The sequence below is a fragment of the Saimiri boliviensis genome, chromosome 21, assembly GCF_048565385.1.
Source record: "Saimiri boliviensis isolate mSaiBol1 chromosome 21, mSaiBol1.pri, whole genome shotgun sequence".
NCBI lineage: Eukaryota > Metazoa > Chordata > Mammalia > Primates > Cebidae > Saimiri > Saimiri boliviensis.
Window position 1 is genome coordinate 11,785,669 of NC_133469.1, and position 26,090 is coordinate 11,811,758.

Genomic DNA, 26,090 nt, shown 5'->3' on the forward strand with positions numbered 1-26,090 from the left:
CCCAGGGCTCGGTCCCATCTCACCACGGGAGGACAGGCCAAAGCCCTTCCTAGCGCTGGCCCACTGCTCCCACCTGGACGGGGGGCTACAGCCAACTCTTTTTTCCATGGCAGAGGGGAGGCCCAGGGGCAAGGGTGCCAGGAGAAGGGGCTGGGCAGCCACAGGAAACCCCTTGGATTGAACACTTATCCCCCACGTCCTCCAGCAACACCAGTGCCAGCCTTGCCCAGCCCCAGCTCCTGCGTCCACGTGCCAGGCCTGCCCACGGGCCACCTGGGGCCTCCTCCAAGCCCATGCCTGGATGGCTGGCACCCGAGGATGGGTGGGCGGCAGCTCGGAGCATGCTTTCTTCTGCTTGCCTCCCAAGAATCAATTCCCAGACCATGAGAACTAGAAGGACAGGGCTTTCCAAAGCAGGGCCTGGGGTGGCTGACTCCTGCCACCGACGGCCATGTGCTGGGGACCCCTTGTCCTCACTTTACAGGCAGGGGACAGGCCTGCAGAGGGCCGCAGCTGCTCAAGCACAGTCCCCATGCCTGCTGACTTCCTTCTCGGCACCAACTGGGAGAGTGGCGCTGGCACTGGGGCAGGATCCACCTCCTGTGGCCCTGGCTTGCCTCCTCCCGAGAGAGTGATCATTTCCGGGGAGGCAGGCGCCCGCAAAGCCTGGCAACGCTGACTTCCGAGATGCCCCCCTTCCTCTCCCTGACCATTAGTCTTCCCATCTGAAAAGTGGGGATAATATTACTATCTGTTCCCTTTTCAGGACTGTGTCCTGGAGCAGACAAGGTAACTAGCAGGACAGCCCCTTCCAAGCCTAAAAGCATAACCTCAGCCAGGGGCGGTGGCTGACGCCTGTAATCCCAGCACTTTGGGAGGCCAAGGCAGGAGGATCATGTGAGCCCAGGAGCTTGAGACCAGCCTGGGCAACATAGGGAGACCCACCTCTAAAAAAGTTTTTTTTTTTTAATTAGCCAGGTATGGTGGTGCATGCCTGTAGCCCCAGCTCTTCCAGAGGCTGAGGTGGGACAGTGACTTAAGCGAGGAGTTGGAGGTTGCAGTAAGCTGTATTTGCACTACTGTATTTCCTGGGTGACCCTGTCTCAACAACAACGACAGCGGGCAAGGTGGCTCATCCCTGTAATCCCAGCACTTTGGGAGGCCAACGTGCATGGATCACAAGGTCAGAAATTCAGGACCAGCCTGGCCATGATGAAACCCTGACTCTACAAAAAATACAAAAATTAGCCAGGTACAATGGCAGGTGCCTGTAACCCCAGCTACTTGGGAGGCCGAGGCAGGAGAATCGCTTGAATCCCAGGAAGTGGAGGCTGCAGTGAGCCGAGATAGTGCCACTGCATTCCAGCCTGGGCAACAGAGTGCGACTCCATCTAAAAAAAAACAAAAAAACAAAAAGCATAACTCTCACAGCCCCACGGCAAGCACAGAGCACAGGGTGGCATGAGTCCCCTACATGCCACAGCTTTGAGGGGCAGGCCACAGCCCCTTTGGGCCAGGTGCATTGCATCATTGCTCAGGTGTGCTGGAAAGCAGGGGAACACAGTGGGAACCCCGAGAAGGGAGAGATGTGGCCTGTGGGCTGCCGTGGTGGAAGAAGTTTAGCTTTCCAAGACGAAGGACAGACACGTGTTCATTTCTTTCAAGCATGGATTCCAGGGGCAGAGCTGCTATCTCTACACACACAGGGATCGAGTTCCTCCAGCCCCAGGCCCGGCCTGGTGCAGGCTCTGCAGGTGCCAGGAGAGGGCAGGCAGAGGGGACGGAGCTCCCCCGGGGGCTGTGAAGGAAACACTTGAGCGTGAAGCGAAGACCTAAACTCGGAGGCTGCTGGGCCTGCTGGACGAGCTGGGAGGGAGCGACACTTTGCACACAGTGCCCGTCTGGGTGCCACGTCGGATGCAGGGCCACTTACTATAGTGCCGGGGCTCCTTGGCGTGGGGCCCGGGTTTGGCCGGGGCGGGGGCCTCTGGGCTCAGGGCCTGGCGCCGGCTCTGCAAGGCCTGGTAGAGGCCCAGGGCACGGCGCTTGGCCTTGCGCAGAATGTGGCAGACGTATTGGAAGATCTCCTCGTAGCAGTCGCCGGGCTCAGCATAGCTGGCCACCGTGCTGGAGGACAGGTAGCGCTGTCGCTGCTCCAGCATCAGCCGGTGCTCCCGCTGCTTGGTCTCCGAGAACTGGGTCGCTATGACAACGAGGCACAGGTTGATCATGAAGAAGGAGCCCACCTGTGACCAACGGGAGGAGAGGACAGGGACAGGGACAGGGATGGAGGGGACAGAAGGGTGGGAGAGGCAGAGTCATGGGGTGTGGACAGCAGGGAGACACGGGGAGAGGGAGGCAGAGGGAGATGGGGAGATGGAGACAGAGGTGGAGATGGGAGTACAGAGGCAGAAATGAAGTGAGGAGAAGGGGCAGGGACCAACCAGACACAGAGGCCAGAGCAGGGACAGATAGCAAGAGATGGCGAGGTACAGAGACGTGATGACAAAGAGACATGCAAGGGAGTGAGGCGGGCTCCAAGAGGACAGACACGAGGGAGTAGAGATACAGCGGGCGGGTGGAGACAGGGAAAGAGAAGGGCAGGGGAGGTGGAGGGGCCCAGAGAGACACAGGCACAGAAACAGATGGGGACAGGAAAAGATCGCTGAGGCCTGGCTCCAGGAGAAGCAACGGCCCAGGCAGCTCCCCAGGCCCGACTGGGATCTGCTTCAAAGCCCAGCTCCCCTCAGACCCCCTGGGCCCTGGCCTGGCCCCCACCCGCCTGGGACATCTGCACTGAGCCCAGGGAGGGAAGCCGCTGCCTGACTCCGGCTTCCCAGGCTGAGTCCTCATCCAGCCCTGCCTTTTCTCTGGCCGGAATCTGGCCTCCGCTGGGACCCCAGACGAGAAAAGAGAAGCTCTCTCGGGGTTTTCGCACAGCTTTATTTGTGCTTGCGTGGGATGGGGGAGAGAGGCTACCCCGGGTGGCACTGGGGATCCCACATCCTTGTGGCCTGATGGCTCCAGGAGCGGGGATCCCCTCCAGCTTCCAGCTGTCCAGGGCACAGCCCCCTCTCCGGCATTCGCTGAACCTGGAAGTGAACTCGGCTGCCCGTCATCCAGAGGAGATAGCTTTCATGCCCCTCAGAGGTGCCCACCAGGAAGCTCTGACCAGCTGCAGCCTCATCAATGATGATTGAGAAGCTAGGGTCTTAAAGCAGGGGCTGGAGGGGGTTGCTGGCCCAGAGAACTCTGGGAAAATCCCCTGCCTCTCAGGTAAGAAGATGGCCTCCCATCCTTATCTCGGTCACCTCGTCCACAAGCATTTCCCAGGGAGCTGCCCTACACCAGGCCTGTGTGAGGGTCACAGGAAGAAAGGGCATGGCCCTGCCTTCTGGGACCACACACTTGTCAGGCTCCTACCCAGCCCTGCCTCTGCAGCTGCTGCCCTGGGCAACCCAGGCAGGACCCCATCCCTTCCAGGCCTCCACTTCTCCGTCTGTAAAATAGGAGGCTCAGACCAGATGAGCAAAGAACTTTTCTAGTCAGAAGGTAGCCAGCCAAGGTAATCCAAAGTAATCCCAGCACTTTGGGAGGCTGAGGTGAGCAGATCACTTGAGGTCAGGAGTTCAAGACCAGCCTGGCCAACATGGTGAGACCCTGTCTCTACTAAAAATACAAAAATTGGCCAGGTGTGGCGGTACATGCCTGTAATTCCAGCTACTCGGGAAACTGATGTAGGAGAATCACTCGAACCCAGAAGGCAGACGTTGCAGCAGTAATTTGGCCATGGCACTCCAGCCTGGGCGACAAGACTATGTCTCAAAAAAAAAAAAAAGAAGAAGAAGAAAAAAAAGGAACACTAGGGTCCATGGGCCATGATTACACCTGTAATCCCAGTGCTTTGGGAAGCCAAGGCAGGAAGATCACTTGAGTCCAAGAGTTTGAGACCAGCCTGGGAAACATAGCGAAACCCTGTCTCCAAAAAATTTTTTAAATTAGCCAGTCATGGTGGTGCGTGTCTGTAGTCCCAGCTACTTGGGAGGCTGAGCAGGGAGGGTCGCTTGAGCCCAGGAGATCAAGGCTGCAGTGAGCTATGATCACACCACTGCACTCCAGCCTGGATTACAGAGCCAGACCTTGTCTCTTAAAAAAAAAAAAAAAAAAAAAAAAGAAGAAGAAGAAGAAGAAATTAAAGAAGGAGCGCTACAGGCCTAGTCTTGAAGGCCAAGGACCTCTCACCTCACCCCTCCAGACCAGTCCACATGGTTTGGACCTGCAATTGTCCAGACTGCTCTCTGGACCCTTTCCAGCACCTGGAAAAACTCAGCCCTTTCAACCTCTCACCTGCACTCTTTGTCCTGTGACAGGGCCACCTGAGACCCAACAGTAGCAGGGCACAGGTACTGAGTGCTCACTGTGTGCCAAGGGTGTGCAGGCTTCAAGCTCTGTCTCACTTAAGCCTCCTGAGAGCCCAGAAGCTAGGTACTGTCACTGTCCCCATTTCCCAATAAGCTTGGGGAGCACTGTGCTTCACCACATCCGTACCTTTAGCCACCCTTAACCCCACAGCAGGAGCAGATGGAATATCCTCCAGCCCCTCCTGGGAACCAGAGGCTCCTCTTGCAACCCCAGTGGCTTGTGGCTCCCACACTGCAGGATCTTGACCAGCTTCAGGGGCTCTGCTCCGTGAGCTACCCCTGCCCAAGAGGCTCTTTCCCTGCTGACTTCCCTGAATCTTCAAGGCTCAATTCTGGCATCACCTCCTCCAGGAAGCCTCCCATCTCCCCATGTCTTCTCCAAGCTGGATCAGGAGCCTCCTCTGGGCTTCCTTCTATCTTGGTGGCTAAGATGCTGTACCGTCACTGACTGCTGTCAACCCATCTTCCCCACAAGACCGTGAGCTCCTCGAGGGCAGGGGCTGGGCCTGACTCCCTGTTCTGTTCCTAGCACTCGGCTCAGGGCCTGGTACAGTGTGGGTTTCCTGAATGTTTTGGTGAATGAATACACAAGGCCATGGATGGCAATGCTGAATAAAACCTGGGCCCTCTCCTTTTATCTGGGGCATCTCCTATAGGTCGAAGGCCCCAGCTCCCCCAAGAAAGCACTGGCACTTAGACAGTCTCAGGTCACCTGCTGGCCTGTCCTGGCCCCTCAGGTCAAGGTCCTGCCAGCCCAGGATGGGGCAGTGCCCTGGAGCGCCAAGTGTGCCCTCTCCCACCACCAGGAAGCCAGAGAACCCGCCTCGCAGCAGCAGGGATTCAGCCGAGACTCTCCCAGGAGTTAATCACCTTGACATTTTGGGGACTGTGCTGTGCTGAAGCTGCAGTCAGGCATGACGAGGTGGATGAGCTCACTCTGGGGAGACTGTACCGGGGGTGCGGGCAAGAGGGACTAGCCAGGAAGAGGCGGGTGAGCCCGCCTCCATCTCCAGGTTACCCCAATGAGGCAGGGCTGCCCAAGAGGTGGGAGTCCCTCCAAGAATTTCAGGAAGCTCCACTGGGTCACTATCAGGCAACCTCCCTCCAAACCCTGCTCAGCCTCGGGGCATCTCATCTTCCCCTCCCAGGAAAACAGGGAGGAGTTGGAGCCCTTGCAAAGCTTCCAGTATAAGGCTGCACCTCAGGCTCAAGTCATGCAAAGAATGTATCCCAGAGATACGAGGCAGAGAAGCAGGAGCAGAGCATCAGTGGGGACTTAAATGCCCAGATGTGAGAAATGACGGCAATCAAAGGTGATGGATGCTTCCGACAGCCACCCCTGATGAGCCCTTTCAATCACCTGCTGCCCGGCAGTGGTGAGAAACAGCCCCTCCTGCTGCCTCTTCCAGGCTTTCCTGGCTCCGAGGGGCTCCCTAGGGACTCCCAAAGACCCTCCCTCCTCGGGTCTCCTGGTCCATGGGTTCTGAGTGCACCTGGGAGCCCAAGCTCCCTGACACTTACTATGATAAGCAGGATGAAGTAAATGAAGTTGTAGAAGGAGTGAGCATCCATCACATAGTACATGATCTCCACCCAGCCTTCCAGAGTGATCACCTGCAACAGCACAGAGAGAGCCGAGAGGGCTGACCCGTGGGAAAGCCCATAGCCCAGGCAGCGCCCCAAACAGGGGCCCCACAGTGTGCCAGAACACATCACACATGCTGCCTTGAGTACCTCTCACAGGGGATGGACAGGGCATACCACATAATACAGGTGAGGAAACCGAGGCTCAGCGAGAAGAAGGTACTTGCCCACTGTCACACAGCCAGGAAGGGGTGGAGCTGGGACTTGAACCCTGGTCCCTCCAGTCTACCACACCAGCGGGAGGGCTGGGAAAGCAGGGAGCCTGTCCCTGCTCCAGCTTATCAGCTGGGCCACCCACACTCTCTGAGCCTCAGCCACTTCTTCTGTATGTGGGGAGCCCACCTGGCAGGGCTGGGATGCAGCTCAGTGGGAGCCTGGGAGGGTGCACGTAATGAGGCTGGTGTGACTCTGTCACCCCCCCCCCACCCCACCCTGACTCCTTCCCAGACTGGGAGATAGAGCAGCCTTGGGAAAGACAAACCCTGGGTCCTTGCTGGCTTCTGGCAAATGCACAGAGTGGGGCCCCCTGAGCAGCCATCCATCCTCCTGGGCAGAAGGTTCCAAACACAGCTGTTGCCATCACCTCACACCCTGCAGCTCTGAACTCATGATCCTGACGCTCCCCAGGGCAGCACCAGGCAGCTCAGGGAAGTGGAGACAGCGGAGTTCAGCCCTGTCAGCACTTTGGCCACCCCTTCAAAGGCTTCTCAGCTCCCCCTCTGTTTGCTCCTGCCCCTTCTTTCTGAGGACAGCAGGAAGGTAACCACTACCCAGCACTCTCTGCACACAGGGCTGGCTGCCCTGCGCATGTCATCTGCTTTATTTTTATCAGCCACCCAAGGTGAGGGGGGCTGTTATTACCCCATTTTAAAGATGAGAAAACTGAGGCACAGAGAGGCCAAGCAATACACTCAAGGTCCACTGCCTGAGTTCCTTCCCTGTGCATACCCAGAGTGTCCTCTGCAGAGTGTAGGCTGTCAGTCAGTGCAGAGAGGACATGCAACAAGCGCTTCACACACTGCGTGGCTAGTGCTGCTTTGTGAATGTGTGTGCATTACGTGCACAGGTTGACAAGGCGAGACACATTTCTCACTGACTCCAGATGAGCTACTTGGCATTCCCTGCAGGAGGATTTTGCTCAGGCTGTCCCCACCAGGAATGTCCTCCTACCCCACGCTCCTGGCCTTGGTCAGCCAGCCTCCAACTGAGCTTGAATCCTGCCTCTCCTCTCTGAACAGCCCTCCCTGCTGGGATCCATCTGGCCCCAAGGCAACCTGGGGCTCTGCAAAGAGCTCAGGTTTTGGGGTCACCCAGAGCTGGGGTGGTGGCTCGCGCCTATAATCCCAGCACTTTGGGAGGCCAAGACAGGTGAATCACCTGAGGTCAGGAGTTCAAGACCAGCCTGACCAACATAGAGAAACCCCATCTCTACTAAAAATACAAAATTAGTGGGGCATGGTGGCACATGCCTGTAATCCCAGCTATTCTGGAGGCTGGGGCAGGAGAATCGCTTGAACCAGGGAGAGGGGGGTTGCAGTGAGCTGAGAGCATGTCATTGCACTTCAGCCTAGGCAACAAGAACGACTCCATCTCAAAAAAATTAAAAAAACCTATATAGATCCTATATTTGCCTATTTGCCACTTAATAGTCACACCATATCATCTGTGGTCAATTAGCTTGCTCTGTTTTTTTTTGTTTTGGTTTTTTGTTTTTGTTTTTGTTTTTGTTTTTTTCTCCGTTTTTAAAAATTTTTTTAAGTCAGAGTCTCACTCTGTCTCCCAGGCTGGAGTGCAGTGGCACAATCTCAGCTCACTGCAACCTCCGCCTCCTGAGTTCAAGCAATTCTCCTGCCTCAGCCCCCAAGTAGCTGTGATTACAGGCACCTGCCACCACGTCTGGCTAATTTTTATATTTTCAGTTGAGACGGTGTTTCACCATACTGGCTGGGCTGGTCTCTGGCCAGGATGGTCTCGAACACCGGAGCTCATGATCTGCCCGCCTCGGCCTCCCAAAGTGCTGGGATTACAGGCGTGAGCCACTGCACCCAGCCTAGCTTGCTTCCTTTCTTTGAATCTGTCTATAAAACGGGCATGATAATGCCTATACTGCCAGCAAGCTAGACAGGTTTCAGTGAGATGAGGGGTAGCAAATGCCAAGCACAGAGACCTGCCCACCAGGCAGAGCTGCCCTCTCAATCCCCAGGACCAGGCCGGTCCCAGGCTTGAGCCGCCTCACCTGGAAGATAACAATCCAAGCGTAGCCAATGTTGTCAAAGTTGATGGCGCCCTTGTGGGGGTTGGCGCTGCCTGTTCGGCACACGTTGTAGTAGCGGTTCCAGTTGACACAGAGGCCACTGGTGTTGAGGTCCTGGCGCCCCGCCCCGAAGTCGTAGACGTCGTCCTTGGACAGGCAGCATTCACGGCCCTGCTCCTTGAGCGGGGGGATCTCATGGCAGCCCATGATGCCGTTGTCCCCAGACAGGGAGCAGATGAAGGGCATCTCATCGTCCTCCTCCGGCTGGTAGTACGGGGGCAAGGCCACATCCCCTTGTCTGTCCACAGGCCAGGGTGAGTAAAAGAGGAAAAGGGGAGGGGTCACTGCCATGAAGATCAGAAAGGGAGAGGCCATGCAGCGTGGCAGGAGGGCCCCAAAGGCCTTGTCACTCTTGTCGCTGCCTCCAGGCCTTGGCACATGCTGTTCCTCTGCCTCTGTCACCCTTCCCTACCTCTGTTACGACCATGAAAACCCCACTGGCCCATTGTGGTCCTCTCCTCTGGGGAGTCTCACTGTGCCTTGCACACACCTTCATTATGGCTCCTGGGGGAGATGCCCTCAACTCCCCCAAGAGGCCAGCCATCTCAGGTTCCACACACTGGTGGGTAGGCACAGACAGAGCAGGTGCTCAATTAAAAAGCACTGGCCTTTACAGATTTAGCAGATGAGGGGTGGATCCTCCACCTGCTCCACCCTCTTCCATCTATGTGACCTGGGCTGCTCATTTCGTTCCTTTCTCTCTTTTTTCTTTCTTTTTCTCTCTTTCTTTCTTCTTTCCTTTCTTTTCTTTCTGCTTCCTTCCTTCCTTTTTTTGAGACAGAGTTTCACTCTGTCACCCAGGCTGGAGTGCAGTGGCATGATCTTGGCTCACTGTAAACTCCACCTCCCAGGTTCAAGCAATTCTTCTGTCTCAGCCTCCTGAGTAGCTGCGACTACAGGTGCACAGCACCACACTCAGCTAATTTTGTATTTTTAGTAGAGACGGGGTTTCACCATATTGGTCAGGCTGTTCTTGAACTCCTGACCTCAGGTGATCCACCCACCTCTGCCTCCCAAAGTGCTGAAATTACAGGCCTCGTGAGCCACCATGCCTGGCTGCCCCTCTGGACTTTGATTTCCTCATCTACAAAATAAACAACAATCCCTGCTCTGCCCATTCAGAAGGGTTAATCTATGCTTCGTTGCAATCCTAACCAAAATCCCAACGCTTTGGCCTGTGGAGCCTGCCCAGATGGTCCTAGGATTTATTTGGATGGGAAAATAGTCAAGACAAGTTTTGAAAAGGAGAGAGATAAACAGGAACCAGATCTGCAAGAGAGCAAAATACTCTACAACTATGATTATTAATACAGTGTAGCACTGTGACAGGAACAGAAAGGTTAGTGGAATGCCACAGAGCACAAAGACAAACCCATGTACAAAGGGAAATTTAGTATATCACAGAGATGACTTTTCAGACCTGCAGAGAAAGGAAGGGCCCGTCAGTAAGTGGTGTGGGAATAACTGCTATCTATTCGAAAAATAAGTTAGATCTTAACCCCACACCATACAAAAAATAAACTTCTTGAAGACCTGATATCCAAAAAAGACATATAAATTATCTCATTTTTAATGTTTATACTTATTTCACATTAAAAAATAGTATTTGGCTATATTAGATTAAGATATATTATAAAACTAAAAATAGCAAATTTCCAGTGGATTAAAAAGCAGAAATGCAATGACCATAACCACAAAAATATTATAAGAAAATATGGAATATTTTTTGTTAACTCAGGATAGGTATAACTTTCCTGGGTAAGATACAAAATTCAAATTTTGTAAAGGAAAAGTTCAACCAGATTAACTACATACTAATTTTACATACTAACGCAAAACTTAACTGAGACAAAATATGCCATACAAAGTAAAAAGACAAGCAACAAATTGGGATAAAGCAGAAGTAGACAAACTTTTTGTGTAATAGGCTGGATTAGCAAATATTTTTCTGCAGAGCACACAGCCTCTGTCCCAGTGACTCAGCTCTGCCATTTTAATCTGCAAACAGTTGTAGGAAAGAGGTAAACAAGTGCACATGGCTGTTTCAATAAAACTTTATTTACCAAAACAGGTCATAGTTTGCTGTTTCATGGGATGAAGTATTTGCAACACACAAAGAAGATAAAAAGTAACTATCTAAAGCAGGGGTCCCCAACTCCTGGGGCCACACAGCAAGAAGTGAGTGCTGGGAGAGGGAACATTACTGACTGAGTTCCACCCCCTGTCAGATCAGTGGTAGCATTAGATTTTCACAGGAGCACAAACCCTACTGTGAACCTCACACACAAGGGATCTAGATTGTGCATTCCTTTGAGAATCTAATGCCTGATGATCTGCGGTGAAACAGCTTCATTCCAAAACCATCCCCCCTCCTCTGGTCCATGGAAAAATTATCTTCCACAAAACTGGTCCCTGGTGCCAAAAAGGAATCTCCCATAACTCAGTAACAAAAAGGAAAAATAACCCAGTGGGGTGCGGGGAAAGACAAGAACAGAAAAATTCACAGAAGAAATAAAAAAAACGGCCAATATATAGGAAGAAACATTCATCAATGCAACGAAATAACCAAATGCAAACAAAAAATAATGAGATTATTTTACACCCATTCAAATGGCAAACATTTCAGGGTTGGTAATATTCAGCATGGGAAAGAATGAGTGTAAACAGACGCTCACATACACTGTCGTGGGAGTATACACTGGTACAACCTTCTTAGAGGGCAATTTGGCACATCCATCAATAAAAATGTACACATCCAACCCAAATACATATGGTCACCTGAGTATCATAGAGGCACCACTGCAATTGAGTAGAGAGAGGGTGGACTTTCCCATCACTGGTCCTGGGACAAGTGCCTCATGCCTGTAATCTCAGTACTTTGGGAGGCCAAGGTGGATGGATCACCTGAGGTCAGGAGTTCGAGACCAGCTTGACCAACATGTGAAACCCCATTTCTACTACAATACCAAAATTAGCCAGACGTGGTGGCATGCACTTGTAATCCCAGCTATTCAGGAGGCTGAGGCACGAGAATCGCTTGAACCTGAGAGGTGGAGGTTGCAGTGAGCCGAGATTGTGCCACTGCATTCCACCCTAGATGACAGAGTGAGATTCTGTATAAAAAAAAAAATCTTGACTCTAACCACAAACCATATACAAAACTAGAGATGGACCACAGACCTACATGTGAAGAATTTTAAAAAAAGAAAGTTCCTAAAAGAAAGCACTGGAAAAATATTTTCACAACCTTGAGTTTGGAAAAGATTTCTTAAACAGAACACAAAAAACAATGCTAAAAAAAATGATTGATAAACTGGACTTCATTACAAGTAAGAGTTTCATTGATCAAAAGACACCATTAAGAAAGCAAAATGTAATTCCTTGTCATGTCTGTGAGTATTCCATTGAGTGAATGCACTGCCACTTATTTATTCATTCTGCTGATGGTTTGGGGTTGTTTCTGGTTTTTTGGCTCTTATGACTCATAAATATTCTTGTACATGTCTTTGGGTGTATATAAGCCATCCCTTTTTTGGGTAAATACCCAGGAGCACTGCCAAGTGACAGAGGCAGGATTTGACCCTGAAAGCCCAGCTGGGGTTCTGGTTCCTAACCCACATACCACACTGCTGTAGTGGGCCTGCCTCACTCAGGAATACCCTCCCCATGCCCTCCCATCCCCCTGCCTGCCTGGAGATATTTTTCTTGAACCTTTTAGTTTCAGCTCAAGGTCACATCCTCTGAAAAGAAAGAAGCCCCATTGGTCCCCACCCCGGCTGATCTTGTACCTCTTCTGGGCTTCCAGGCCCCACTCTGCCATAGCCCCGAGCACCCTGAGGCCTAATTATCAACACATCCAGTTCCCTAGTAAGAGACAGTGCAGAGGGCAGAGGCCAAGATAAAAAGGTCTCTGCATCCCCACGGCCCAGCATAGGTTCTAGCACCTGGAAGGGGTCAGTGACTGTGGAATGACAGTGTCATTCACACAAGCCAGGAAGAGGCTGGATGCTTGCTGGAAGCCTTGTTATTGATCCTGGGTGAGTCTCTTCCCATCTAGACTTCAGTCCCCATCTACAGGTTGGGCTGAGGCTCTCTATGGCTCCATCTCCAACCTTCATATGTTACACCCCAGGCAGGGCTCTTTTCCACCCTGACTACTGAGCTCTGCACATCTCACAGGGCCTCCTGTGCCAGGGGCTGGAGGCTTCCAGACAACATACTGAGATGAACAAGCCTCAGTCTCAGGCCTCTGGGACAAGGGAGTTGTAAAAAGACAGCTAGATTCTGTGTCAAGACACCTGGTCTAAATCTAGACCCTGCTGCTTCTTAGCTGTGTGACCTAGGACAAGCACTTTCAGTTCTTTGAGTCCCCAGTTGCCTTCTCTGTAAAATAGAAATAACAGTACCAACCTCACAGAGTTATCATGAAGACTGAAGATCACATTTGTGCAAGTGCACAGAAAAGCATTTGGTACACAAAAGGTGCTCCCTAAATGCTTGCTTGTTCATTCACAATCTAATATAAGTGTGGCAGGGCCCAGAGCCATTTCTATGGCTTTTTGGGTGGAGGGGCAGATACAAAGGAGAGAGTTTGCCTGAAAGAGGACTTTGAGAAACACTCCTGCCCAAGACCCTGCCTGGTTCCCCCAGATCCTAGCTAGGATCTCCTCAAATTCCAACTTTCTGGTCACCCAGAAGAGATCTTGCTGCCTCTTTGTGAACCCCAGTTACCAACTTCTCCACTCACTGCCCTAAACAAGCCTTGTGAGTTAAGGTCTAAACCTCCCTTATATCTACAGGGGTCACAGACCTGGGAGGACCCTAGTCTTGCTCTCCACCCAGATGTGAACTTTACTGATTTCCTTTTTCACACAACACTAACAACCGCCCAGCCCAATAGGGCATGTGAGTTAATACCACCCACCCTAAGCAAATGCAGCCAGGAGCTCAGAGGGGAGGTGTGGAGATCACTCAGCATCTTCCCTTAGGGTGTTCTTGCTCCAGTGACATTTCTTCATATTTATTTTTCCCTTCCTGGGGCAGATGTGGGGGTGTGCCAGATAAGGTTCCTCTTTAACACTCTGGCCCAAGGGCATCCACAGCATCCTCCCTCCAACTCCCCTATTCCAGCCAAGACAGGGTCAGAGCCATCTCACAAGGCCTGGAACAACCACAAAGAAAGAGACATCCAGGGACCTGGACACAGAATCTCCAACTCACCAGGCCTAGGAAGAACTGGTCCTGGCTCCCAGGCTGCCTCTGGGTGGTAAATGCACTCACCCATCCACTCACTCACTCATTCCTTCAACGATTAGTTGGAATCACCTGTGCCAAGCCCTGCTCTAGACCTTGGGAAGAGTCAAGCCTCAGGTGCCCCTGCTGTGGTAGGTAACTCACATTCCAGGGAACTCTAGAGACCTCGGATGAACCAACAGGCAATGATTTCAGAGAGATGAGTCAAGAAGAAAACCAAGCAGGGCTGTTCAATGGAAAGCTTGGGACTGGGGTGGTGAGGGAGGGCAAGGGAAGGCCTCCAGGAGGAGGCATCGGGTGGGCTGAGCCTGCATAATGAGAAGGGGCCAGCCACAGAAGGATTCAGGGAAGGAGCCCTGTGGGACAGAGGGGCGGGGCTCACACTACCCTGACTTCTAAGCAGCCACTTCTCCCCAGCCCCACGGGCCCATGCTCTGCCTCAGGACCTGCCCCTTTGTGGGGTGGGCACAAGTGCAGACCCACTTCCTGAACTCCCACTTGAGGCCCTCACCCACCAAGATGCCCCTGCTGTGGTCAACCCAGGTACCCTACTCTTCCCCACACCCCAACTTTCACCCTCCAGCTCTGCTACGCACTCCCCAAGTAGATAGGCTGAGAAGGAGAAACCAGCCTTCACCTGTACAGCATCCCCACATCCCCACGCCTCGTACAGTCACCTCAGCCCATGACTGACAGACTGAGCGGCAATCAAGGTGTTTGAGTTCGGCTCTCAGCCCTGCGCTCCTCTAGGCCAGGGACTCCCTCTTCTGCCACATCTTGAGCCCCGAGCACAGGCTCAAGGAAGTGGAGTGAGAAAAGGAATGAAAACGCTCTCCTATTTCTGATTCCCTGGGGCCTGGCACTTAGTTGAAGCGTGCCATGCATATCTGAAATGAATGCATATTCATGTCCAAACTCATATGCGTAAGTACATGTGTGTGCACACTTATCCCGCATCGCTAAGGAAGCACGGGTTCTATAGGTGTCAAATTTTTCAGACAACTAAGCCCAACTCCTCCAAGAGCCGGAGCTTAATTTGTGTGTCAATAATCCTCTCTTGGAGGAGCGTCCCGCCCCCTGCTTTCAGACTCAAGCGGCTGAATGGGAGCTCACCCTTCCTGGATGACTCAGTCACCAAGGGGAATGAATGTGCTGTGAGCACAGTGCCAAGTTCTGTGCCTGCTTTTCAGGTTTTCTGTCTTCTTTTTCCTCCTGAGCATTACTTCTGCTCATATCTTAACTTCCCTTTCCCTTTCAACCTGACCTCCCTTTTGTTGCTGCTTCTACCCCATTGGTCCTGATTCCCAATGACCCAGGAGGTTACAACTGTATCTTAATAACAGTCCCTGGAGCTGCATGGGTGGCAGGGGCTGAACTCACATGGTAAAGTTCTCCTCCAGGAAGCAGCGGTTACGCAGCAGGCCTGCCCAGAGCTGCACGCCTATGATGCCAAAGATGAAGAAGACAAAGAAGCAGAGCAGCAGGACATTCCCCAGCATGGGTAGCGTGTCCAGGAGCAGGTTCACCAGGATCCGCATACCTGGGAGGGGAAATGGTAGAGGGATGGTCACACAGGGAGCAGAGGTCTCAGAGAGGAAAGAGTGAGAGCAAGGTTAGAGAAACAGGGAGGGGGAGTGGGATGCATTGGCAGGGGCTCCTAGCTGCTCTCATCCTGTTCAGTGGCTGCCAGATACACCCCCTCCTTTGTATCTGCCCCTCCACCCAAAAAGCCATGGAAATGGCTCTGGGCCCTGCCACACTTACACTAGATTGTGAATGTACAAGCAAGCATTTAGGGAGCACCTTTTATGTACCAAGTGCTTTTCTGTGTACTTGCACAAATGTGATCTTCAGTCTTCATGACAACTCCATGAAGTTGGTACTTTTGTTTCTATTGTATAGAGAAGGCAACTGGAGACTCAAAGAACTGAAAGTGCTTGCCCTAGGTCACACAGCTAAGAAGCAGCAGGGTCTCTAGATTTAGACCAGGTGTCTTGACACAAAATCTAGCTGTCTTTTCACAATCTCCTTGTCCCAGAGGCATGGGACTGAGGCTGGTTCAACTCAGTGTGCCCAGAACCTGCATAGAGTGGTCATAGTACATGCCCAATAAATGTGTCCCGAATACCCTTTGTCTCTGGGGTAGTCACTGTTCCCCTTGACCATGTCAGGACACAGCAGTACCAGCTAGAACTACCACTCCCACTGCATGATGGAAGCAGGCAGAGCTCCCAGAACCACCTTCAGAAGAGCCAAGGGCCTGCTAACAGGCTGTACAGAGAAGGCCCACATAGGAATCCATGGCCCCAAAGAAGGCAAAGAGCTGGTGGGGCACCCTTGAGTGCACACCCTCCCTCTACAATCCCACAGGGTCCATACTGCCCACCTCTCCAGCTTCATGCCTCTCTCAATATGCACTCTATGCCTTGCAGTACCAAATTATTTGAAGTTCCCTAAACATACCACAGGATTTCACACCTCCATGCTTTTACCCTTGCTGTTCCCTCTTCCTGGAACACCCTTGCTTCTCTCCTATAACTGGCAAATCCCTATTCAGCCACCATAGCCCTGTGAAAGCTCTTTCATGAAGGCGTCCAGACTCTTACATCATCCCAGGTAGATTTCATCCTTCTTTCTTCTTCTCTGGGCAATCTCAGCACCTCTGACCTGGCCTAGGCTGCCATGTACAGTTGTGTAAGTTGTATACTGTATAACCTAGGAGATTCCAACCATATCAATATCTCTTCTTCTTCTAGTCCTAATGTATAGTTGTATGTTTACTTTCATATCTCTTCCACTAGGCTATAAGGTTCTAGGGGCAGGGCGCTTGTCTAAATCACCTCAGCATTCCCAGAACCCAGCAGGTCCTGGCCCAGAAAACCGGCTCACCTAACATTTGTTCAATGACTAATCATGAACGAATGTCATAAGTCATGGGGAGGGAGTGGAAGATTGGAGACAGGAAGATGGAATGATGGTCACAAGTAGAACAGTGGCCCTGTCCAGACGGTTGTGTATGCCAGGGGTGATGCTGAGGTGGTTATTAATGAGGATAATTCTTTGGAATTTGCATCACAAACTCTGCATGCAGTAATTTCCAATCAATAATTAATGCCCACCCTGTCTTCCCTTCTCACAAAACTAGGTCAGCCTCCTCTCAGGAAAGACAGTGGGGCTTGCCTGCAGGCTGCTTCATCCCCACGAGAGCAGGCCAGGGCGAGGACTCAATGTCCCACTCAGTGCTGTAAAAGAAATGGCACTCAAAGATTAATCCTCTCAGCAAGGCAGTTTAATTCTATAGAAGGGTTCAGCTCATGGATGGAGCAATGGCAGACGCATGCTTGGACAAGTTGGGGAAGGAGCACTTAATGCCTGATGGAGGTCGTCCCTACTAATGTGTTATTCCCCTATTGGCTAGGATTAGACCACACAAGCTAGACTAATTCTGATTGGCTATTTTAAAGAGAGCAGGGATCTGAGCTGCAGTGGCAGGATGGGTATTTTGAAGGGAAGGACAGTTACGGGTGGGTCAGAGCAGGTAGCTGGGGTGACCTAGGTCAAAGAAGGTGACCCGAGTAGGTGACTGGAGCAGGTGACCAGGATGAGTCAGGACGGAGCTGGGGGCTGAGGGAACAGATGGGAATTACTGATTAGAACTGGGGGGAGAAGGTTGTTTACTGGAATTACAAGGAAGTTAAACTTTAAAATAGAGAATTAAAGAATAAAAGAGCTGAGCATACTGACATACTGATTCTTTGAAGAGAAACTTGGGGTTCACGATACCACCACCCTATACCACCAAGCAGGGGAGTGAGGCGTGTACAGCAGAGGGAAGGCAGAAAATAGAACAGGTACCCTCGTCATCCATCCAAATGGATCCCCTGACTCACTCAGGCCAACTGCAGGCCTTCCTGGTGCCCCATCATTCATTTATTCATTCATGAAACACACAGCAAATGCATGCTGCATGTCAGGCATGGCGTTGGGCACGTGGGGAATCCAAAGACGAACAAGACCCATTTTTTACTCCCCACCCCCACCCCCGAGAGCTCACAGCCTAGCAGCAAGGGGACAAGGAACCAAGTGTTGAGCCAAAGGACCATGCCAGGAGAGATGAGGGGGGGCACTACCGGCACATTTGCTGAGCTGGACTCCAGGATGGGAAGCATTGGCTGGCAGAGGGGTGGGCCCGGGGAAAGGCACCATTCCTGAGGGCGGTTGCAGGGGACTCTGAGGAGCGTGGGGCTCTGTGCTGAGAGGCTCCACAAGGAGGTCTACTGGCAGATTTCTAAGCAGGCAAAGCCCTTGATGAGCTCTGAGCTTCAAAAAGGAAGGCCTCCGGCCTTCTGCCCGGAGGCCGGGGCAGAAGCAGGAGGCAAGCACAGAGGGCTGGCAGCAGCTGGAGAACAGGCTGGATGAGAGGGGCTTGTAGGAGGTGTCTCTGCACAGCCCCAGCCTGCTGCTCCCTTGGGCTGGGCTTTGTTGCTCAATTAATTACATCTCCCTTGTTCTCTGAGATATTGAAATTCTGAAAGGCTCCTGCAAACCTACCCGGCTGGCTTCCCTGAATGGCAGCCCTGTCCCTCCTCCCCTCCCGCCTCGCTCTGCCCAGCTGGGCCCCAGCGCACTGCATGGCCCTCTCTGGGGCCCAGGGAGTCCCAGGGCCTCAGAGCCTCAGCATAATTAGCTAATTAGGGACTTAGAATGATTTTATCCCTTCCACTCCAGGGAAGAGGAGCCACAGGATTAGGGAGTCAAGGAGGACCCCAAGAGAACACGGCTAATCTTCCTTTTATGCTCACGGTCAAGTAATTAGCCAAGACAGGTTGGCCGGTTACACTCTGCCCTCAGTGCCTCTGGAGCCTGGCATGGGAGGTGAAGGCAGGGAGAGGACAGAGAAAAGCAGACAGAGGAAAAAGTGAAACCAGGAGTGACGGAGAGAAACAGAGACAGAGGACAGACAGTAAGAGGGGAGAGACTGCCTCAAGTCACCATCTACCTCAAGCCATCCTTTTACTTCATCTCCCTCCACACCTTTCCTGGCCAAACCCTCCTCCTCCAGGCAGTCCTCCCAGACTCTCACCCCCAGTTAGTCATGAAGGCCTCCTGCCTCTCGTTGCCCCAAGGCTCTCACTCACTCTCAGGCGGACTCACCTGGTTCTGCATTCTTAGTGCACGTTTTCAGGCTTCTGCCTGGAGCAAGAGCCAGATGGGCCATGATGGGGATAGGCTACAGGCAGCCCTGTGAGTGTGACTGAGGGCCCTGGCTCCCCAGCTGAGAGGGGCAAGAGGACCCTGGAGACTTCAGGACACCTGATGCAGCCCCCAGCCCAGAGAGCGCCCAGAACACAGACCCAGGATAGGACTTCTGGGTCCCAGTCCCATCTGGGTGGCCTTGAGACAAAGTTTGCCCTCTCTGGGCCCCAGCAGCCTCATCTACAGAGAGGACAGTGGTTCCTTTCCATTCAGCCCTTCAGGAATACCATGGGGCCAGGACACCTCTGGCAGAAGAGCCTCTGAAGTCAGAAGCCTCTAACAGCCCATACATCCCATGAGAAAGCGCAAATCCTTATCCCCCACCATCCTGGCTCCTGCTCAGACTTCCCTGGACTCTGGCCCCATCTCCCTCTATCCTCCCTGCCACACCTGAACCAGCATCCAGCCTCCCCACTCCTCACACCTGCACACACTCTGCCCCCACCCACAACACCTCCCCCACCCTGCTATAGGATCCCAAGACCACTGTGCTGCACCCAGAAAGACAGACACACTTCCAGTCCTGGAAAGCCCACCTTCAGGACTGCCTCTGTGCTCTTGCACATGCTTGGAGGGACATCTCTGGCCTCCTTTTTGGGAATCTCAGCTGAGCGGTCACCTCTTCTGGTGCCCCTGCCATGAGCTGCCACTGCCCACCCGCCCTCCATCACAGCCTGTGCCAGTTCCCGGCTCTGCCTCCTCCTCCCTGCTGGAAACCAGCCATGGCCCTCATGCAAGGCCGAGGCAAGCGCTGTGCGTTCTCCCACCCAGCCCAGGACCTGGCACAAAGCAGCCCCTTGAAGGATGACAGCTTGAATGAGTAAAGGAGCGACCAGCGAGTGAATGGAGCTACTCAGCAAGTAATGCATGAGGACCAACTGCGTGCCAGGCACTGCGCTAGGCTCTGCCGATACATGAGTTTAAAAACAACAAAACAGGCTGGGCGCAGTGCCTCACACCTGTAATCCCAGCACTTCGGGAGGCCAAGGTGGGCAGATGACAAGGTCAGGAGTTCAAGACCTGCTTGACCAACATGGTAGAACCCTGTCTCTACTAAAAATACAAAAATTAGCTGGATGTGGTGGCGCGCTTGTAGTCCCAGCTACTCGGGAGGCGGAGGCAGGAGAATCACTTGAACCTGGGGGAGGTGGAGGTTGCAGTGAGCTGAGATCGCACCACTGCACTCCAGCCTGGGTAACAGAGCAAGACTGTCTTAAAAAAAAAAAACAACAAAGTTCCCTGTCCTCATGAGGCTCACATCCCAGGCAGGGTAGGGAGAAACAGGCAATAAATGACACAGGTGATACATGCAAACACGTCCTCGTTTGTTGGGTAAAAAGTGGCATGAAAACAAAAAGAAGGGGGAAAGGGATGGGGATTTGGCCTGGGGTCAGGTGGGTACCAAACAGTGGGCCAGGAAGGGCAGGATGACGCTGAGCAGAGACGGCGAAGGGGTGGCGGAGTCACCTGAGGGGCCTTCGCTGTCTGGGTGGAGGCAGCTTGGACAAAGGCCTGGAGGTGGGAGGCAGGCAAGCACAGCCACAGCGAGGAGACCCGAGGAGACCGTGCGTCCAGAGGGCAGCTGAGCAGGGACGGGGCTGGGGAGGAGACAGGGCTGGAAGACTTGAGCTTCTGCACCAGGTGTCACAGAGCCACTGGGGGGGGTCTGAGCAGAGGGGATATGTGATCTGGGGACGGGTTGAGAGGGTCACCTGGCCTGCTGGGTGGAGAATGGACCTCAGGGCCAGGGCAGAGGCGGGACAGCATCAGGGGGCACAGTCTACAGGATCCCGGGCAGACGCCCCCATGGACGGCCCCCTGAACAGCACACTCTGAAAGGGAACTGCAGGGGACTCCACTGCTGGGTGGCAGCTGCCTCCCGGGAGCCTCTCCTGGGTCAGAAACAGGAGCGCAGAGGGTGGGGCCCAGGAAAGCTGCGGCCCCCTGCTCTGTGTGCCCTCACCATTGAGGTGGCCCAGGCCAGACACTGCACCCACTCCGTGACACTCAGGGCCTGAGGACAGGGCCTCCCGTCCCCTGCTCTTCTCTGTCCTGCCTGGTGTTGCGATAAACAGGAAGATGGTGAGGCTGGGCCCAGGCAGTGATGGCAGTGGAGTGGGGAGCATGGTAGATTCCGGGGGACTTTGAAGGTGGACCAAGGGATGGGATGGGCATGCAGGAGGAAGAGAGCAGCTGGGGATGACTCTAAGATTGGGGCCTGGAGCCACAGAGCAGCCATTAGCGGGGGCGAGGGGGACTCCATCTGGAGATGTGAGCTTGGGGTGGCTGGGGCACATCTGGGGCATTGCTTTGCTAAATCTTGTAGTGTTCAGGAGAGAGGAGTCTGGACCGGAGCACCCATGGAGCCTCAGGGTGAGGACCGTCTCTAGGCAGCACTGAAGACAGCGGCAGGTAGATGGAGCTGCTCACCCTTTTTGGGGACCCCTAGACTAGCTGCTGGAGAGAAGCTGGGCAGCAGCCAGGCAGAGACAGCACCTTGGTGGCAGAAGGGACGCTTGAGAGGAGGTGGCGGGAAAAACAGGAAGCACTTCCTGACAGCACCCCTGGAGGTTTTGGGTGCTCTTGGCGGAGAGGAGCTGTCAGCCTAGATCAGTTCAGTCACTCTGCCAGGCCAGCTCAAGTAGAAATCGCCAGACGTGTGCCAGCCTCTGCCAGGGCACAGCCCGTGGCCCAGAGGAGGCTGTGGCCTGGCCACTGGGGGCCACTCTTCCTGGACTGACCGGGTCGGTGGCAGGGCCAGGCGGCGGGGAGAGGCCGTCTGCTGCTCCTGCCATTGCTGGCACCAACTAATCAGGGGTACAGTGGACGCCAGGAGGCCTGGCCAGGCAGCAGACTGCCAGGTTGCTGGGGTCACAGCTGCTGGCCCAAAGCCCACCAGGGAGGTGCCTGTGGGCTGATGGAGGGCCTTGGTGCCCACTGCTGAGAAAGGAAGCCAACCTCAGCCAACCAGCCCAACCAGCAGCCCACCTCCCCCATCCCAGGAGAGGCCTTGGGTCCCTCCCAGAGCCCACAGCACTCACACCCTCCAGGGCTGGCCCTGCTGTCTCACTGCAGGTCCCCCTACCTGCTGGGGCCCAAACCACTCCTAGGTGTCCTTCCAATGTCCCGCACCTGCTCCTCTGAGAAGCCTTTTCCAGTCCCAGCTCAGCGCCCTTTCCCACCGGCCCCATCCCCATCAGAGCAGGCATCCACTGGCCTGTAGCTGTCAGCCTTTGGGGAAAGGGCTATGTCTGATCTTGTCCCCACACCTGGCCAGGGTCTCCCCCAGAGACCCCCAGGTGGCTTTTACTTTGGATGAATGATGGAGTTCAATCCAAGCGTCAGTGAATCCACAGTGCCCCAACCTTTCAGTGTGGTGTTCTGTCCGGGACTCCCTCCCTCTGGATTTGTAGAACAGAATGCAGAACTTGACCTGGGGGAGGGGGAGGGGGAGGGGCTTCCTGGGCCCTGCCCCACCCCAAAGCACTTCTCCTTGCACTGTCCAGGCTGCTCTTTTCTGTTCCTAAATCTAGCACTCTCCAGGCTCTGCTCAGATGTTCTCCCTCCCATCCAGCCCCATCTCTTCTGGGAAGGCAGCAGCCCTGGGGAAATCGGCCCCCCTCATTTCATCTCCCCGTTTCCCTCCTTCCCTAGCTTCCTTCCCCATGGGACCTTTCAGTCCTGTCCCTCAGGACAACGTGGGAGCCCCTCATGGGTGCCTAGTCCAAGGTGTGGCCTGGCGGGGGCTGATGGCCCCGAAGCCTTCCTTCCGTGCTCCCCAAGCTCTGAGTAACCACATATTCCAAGTGAAAATGCTAACACTTCCACGCCAACTATTTCAAGGTGCATCTCCTGGGCCTGTCCAACAAATGCTCCCCCACCCTCCTGAGGCACTTCCAAGAAGGAATCCTGACACCTTCCTCCCGCCTCCTCAGCACAGCTGGCCTGACCATGACCCTGGTTGGGTAGGCATCTGGGCAAGAAAGGGCTTGGCCTGGGGCTTGAGGGTAGGTGCCCACTATGCACTAAGCACGGGGCCATCCTGCCTCCTGCCCTGCCTCATGGCTTTGGCCCGAAAAGGGCTCAGCACCACGAGAACTGTGCCTGCGATGAAAGGCGTTCGGAGGTCTGGAGCAGACGGGGCTGAGGGGGGAGATGGGAGGAGAGTAGGCCTTGAGGCATCACTGCAGTCTCCTCCTTTGACCTCTCTCCTTGGACTCTGGAAGTGGGCAGGGGTGTTTCCTGACACCCTGCAGGCAGTGAGGTGTCTGCCACCTACACGCTAAAAGAAAGGAAATGAGGTGCTGACACAGTGAGAAGCTCTAGGGTCAGGTGAACATGGATTCCAACCCTAGCTCTGTCCCCAGCCAGCTGCGTGGCCTGGGGCAGGCTAGTCAACCCCTCTCTGCCTGCTTCCCTGTCTATAAAGTGGGTGTCACAATGTCACTAGCTTCCTAGGGCAGTAGTGAAGAGGAAATGACACCGGCTATATGATGGGTTTGTCCCAAGCATTTGATAAACTTTAGCCGCTTATGATTATAAGTAACTCCCTAGAAGATTCGAACGACCCTCTCCTGCCTTTCCCGACATGCAGTCCCCTGTCCACCCACAGGATGCCCAGTCTAGGATAACACCTCCACTCTACCTTTGCACATGCCAATCTGTCTGCCAGGCACGCCCTCACCACTCTCGGCTGATGGGTGTCTTCAAAAACCAGCCCCTGCGAAGCCGCCCCTGACACCCTTCATCCACCCTCACAGCTCCCAGAACCTCATCTAGTGGCAGCACCTGCGGATCGCGGCGGCACATGAGGCTGTGCACGCAGCTCTCTACACCCACGATGGCATTTCAGCCTTCCAAACCAGATGGACATCAGTATTATTAACTCCTCTGGAGAGCTGGGGAAATAGAGGCACAGAGAGGCACATGGCTTATCCCGGGTCCCACAGTCAGTGGGTGGAGGCCCTGGGACCAGAACATGGTCTAACAGCGCAGAGCAAATTTCCAGCTGGTAGTGCAGCGGAGGAGACAGTGGCCTTCCCCATAGCCCTGTCAGGAACTGTGAGCTCAGGCTCAGGGCTACCCCTGACCTCCCCAGGGTCTGCCTCGCCCCTACTCCACAGCCTGGGTCAGGGGAACAATCGCCTCTGTTGACCAGGCCTTGGCCGTGAGGACTTTTCACACATAAATGGCTCAGCCGTTGGGCTTAGGGAAGCAAGGCTGTGCCTTGAGGGAAGTATAGGCTGTGTCACCAGTTGGCTGATGCTGGGGCAGCATTGGGGAGGCACATTTAGAAATAATTCAGCCCCATCTTGCCAAGGCCCAGAGAGAGGCGGTGATTTAGGAAAGGTCACACAGCCTCCTGACTCGCAGTTTGCTGCCTCCTTCCTCCCTCCCCAGCCACCTCTCTGCTGTCTTCCTCTCTTTATCCATCAGAGGCTTAGTGGCCTGAACAAGGACCCTCATGGCTAGGGTGGAAAGATTCATATTTTATACAATTCTGTAAACAGTACCATGACGTCCATGTCCCCTGGCTCATCCTGGACACACAAGTTGACAGCCACAGATCTAATCCAGCTCCTCCTCCTGCTTTGTACAAGTAGGGAAACTGAGGCCCGGAGATGCCAAGGGACTTCTCAGGTCACATAGCAGGCTTATGGCAGAGCTAAGACCAGACCGTTCATTGCCTGACCCACAGCTGCATCTTCCTGGTTGTTCATGCTGGAGCTTCGCAGCCTTTGCCGTATTTTTAAAACACAGGCAGCTGGGTGTGGTGGCTCACACCTGTGATCCTGACACTTTGGGAGAGCAAGGTGGGTGGATCACGAGGTCAAGAGATCGAGACCATCCCAGCTGACATGGCAAAACCCCATCTCTACTAAAAATACAAAAATTAGTCAGGTGTGGTGGTGTCCACCTGTAGTCCCAGCTACTTGGGAGGCTGAGGCAGAAGAATCGCTTGAACTCACGAGGTGGAGGTTGCAGTGAGCCAAGATCGCATCACTGCACTCCAGCCTAGTGACAGAGTGAGACTCCGTCTCAAACACACACACACACACACACACACACACACACACACACACACACACAGAGGCAACCAGCCCACTCCACTTGGCTTTGCAATTAATAACCCATTGCTTGACTGTGCCCAGAACCAGCTCTTTAGCTTGCCCTCTAGTGACGAGACTGAAAGCTACAGGCTACCGTTAAGATGGTGTCCCAGGGCAGAAGCGGCTCAACCGTGAGTAGGAGGATTGTCCCCAGGAAACTCATATTTAAAAAAAAAGAAAGAAAGAAAATAAAAAAAAAAAAAACAGCACATCAAACCTCTCTAGGAAGCACTTCTAAGAGCCTGATCCACCCCTGCCCTGCCTCAAGTCACTCATTCCCTGGTGGCTCTGGGTAGGGGACCTGGCACCGGAGGATAAAGCTGTCTGTCCTGTGAAATGAGGGTTAGACCAATGAACCTGCAGCCCTCATGTGCTCCAACAGCCCGGGGCTCCTGCAGAATCACCCTTGAGTTTATCTGCAGGGTCTTTCCAGGGGAACACCAGGTGCTGGAGGGCAAGCACTCCCCAGTTCTGGTTCTGAGAGACTTTTCAGGTGGAATCAGGCACCACAGCTGGAGGCAGAACCTCCCCCAACTCGATGCTCCTTGCTGCCCAGCGGTGGCCGCTAGCAGGAGTGGGCCCTAAGAAAAGGCACAGAGCCCGCTGGGGGCTTCCTCTGTAATTGGAGCGCACAGGGAAGTTGGGCACAGGGTCAATCCCTGTCTTCCCCAGAGGCCAGAGCAGGCTGGTGCTGGGGACCAGGAGTGACCTCCACCTCTGGGAAGCAGCTTAATGAGCTCCCCACACAGCGGGAGAGGAGCCAGGAGGAGCAAGGAGGACCAGGAGGGAGAGGCACAGGGGCCACGCACATGCTCAAGATGCACACTGCCACCCTCCTGGTCACCTTGCTCCACAGACATCCTGCAGCATGGTCTCCCCCGCCCGGCCAGGCCTGCCCAGACTGACCAGTGAATTTTTCAATCCCAGGGTCAGGCCAGCACCACAGGGCGCTCAGGATAAATGGATGTCAGAGGCTGGCTGGGTGGCGTGGGTGACAGAGCCCCAAGGCTCCAGGGCTGGGAATTAGGGGAATGGGGACAGCACTGTCTGTGAGGAGGAGCGGGTGCCAGGACACCTATCCTCTTTGCTGAT

The 26,090-nt window shown here is 53.9% G+C and overlaps 1 protein-coding gene across 7 annotated transcripts in view; it reads right to left on the reverse strand.

The window, feature by feature from the left end:
* Positions 1 to 26,090, reverse strand: part of CACNA1I (calcium voltage-gated channel subunit alpha1 I) — a 159,152-nt gene that overhangs the window by 42,795 nt on the left and 90,267 nt on the right. For 5 of the 7 annotated variants that reach the window (XM_074391037.1, XM_074391038.1, XM_039463219.2 and 2 more), the window contains 4 exons: positions 15,013 to 15,172; positions 8,302 to 8,617; positions 5,943 to 6,035; positions 1,934 to 2,246 (listed from right to left, as the gene is read on the reverse strand). In XM_074391037.1, coding sequence (XP_074247138.1) covers positions 1,934 to 2,246; positions 5,943 to 6,035; positions 8,302 to 8,617; positions 15,013 to 15,172 — 882 coding nt within the window. Of the gene's footprint in view, positions 1 to 617; positions 726 to 1,933; positions 2,247 to 5,942; positions 6,036 to 8,301; positions 8,618 to 15,012; positions 15,173 to 26,090 lie in introns of those variants that run through there. The other 2 variants (XM_074391040.1, XM_074391039.1) reach the window with 2 other exon arrangements.